Source organism: Egretta garzetta, unplaced genomic scaffold (assembly GCF_000687185.1).
Source record: "Egretta garzetta isolate BGI_Z169 unplaced genomic scaffold, ASM68718v1 scaffold508, whole genome shotgun sequence".
Taxonomy (NCBI): domain Eukaryota; kingdom Metazoa; phylum Chordata; class Aves; order Pelecaniformes; family Ardeidae; genus Egretta; species Egretta garzetta.
Window position 1 is genome coordinate 429,166 of NW_009260609.1, and position 423 is coordinate 429,588.

The window sequence follows — 423 nt, forward strand, 5'->3', positions numbered from 1 at the left end:
GGTGGAAACAAAAAAAGAAAGGCGACAACGACAGCCCGACCGTCAACCTACCGGCCACGCGAACTGAAAGGGAATAACAATCCGGCCCGTCTCGGGGGTTCTGCCGTGGTGCGAGTATTTGTTGCTGTTCAAATAGAAAATATTTCCACCGAGAACGGGGGTAGATCCGAATCCGTAGTTGCAGGGTCCGACCGGGGTGATCTTGGCCTGATATTCCTTGAGGCAGACTTTCACGTAAGTGTCGCACTCGTCCCGGGTACAGCGCTGGTCCTGGGGGCTTTTCATGCCATCGCAGCATTCCCCGTTTAACAACTCGCCGTTTACATTCCGCACCGAGTTAAGCTGCAGCTCGAAATAGCCCGTGGACCGGGACACCTAAAAATAAAAATCAAAGGGGAGACAGCCTCGTTACTACCGCGGCCG

General features: G+C 54.1%; 1 protein-coding gene across 1 annotated transcript in view; it reads right to left on the bottom strand.

The window, feature by feature from the left end:
• JAG2 (jagged canonical Notch ligand 2) overlaps positions 1-423 on the bottom strand; it is a 73,635-nt gene that overhangs the window by 69,434 nt on the left and 3,778 nt on the right. The window contains exon 2 of the mRNA XM_035900390.1: positions 52-375. Coding sequence (XP_035756283.1) covers positions 52-375 — 324 coding nt within the window. The remainder of the gene's footprint in view (positions 1-51; positions 376-423) is intronic.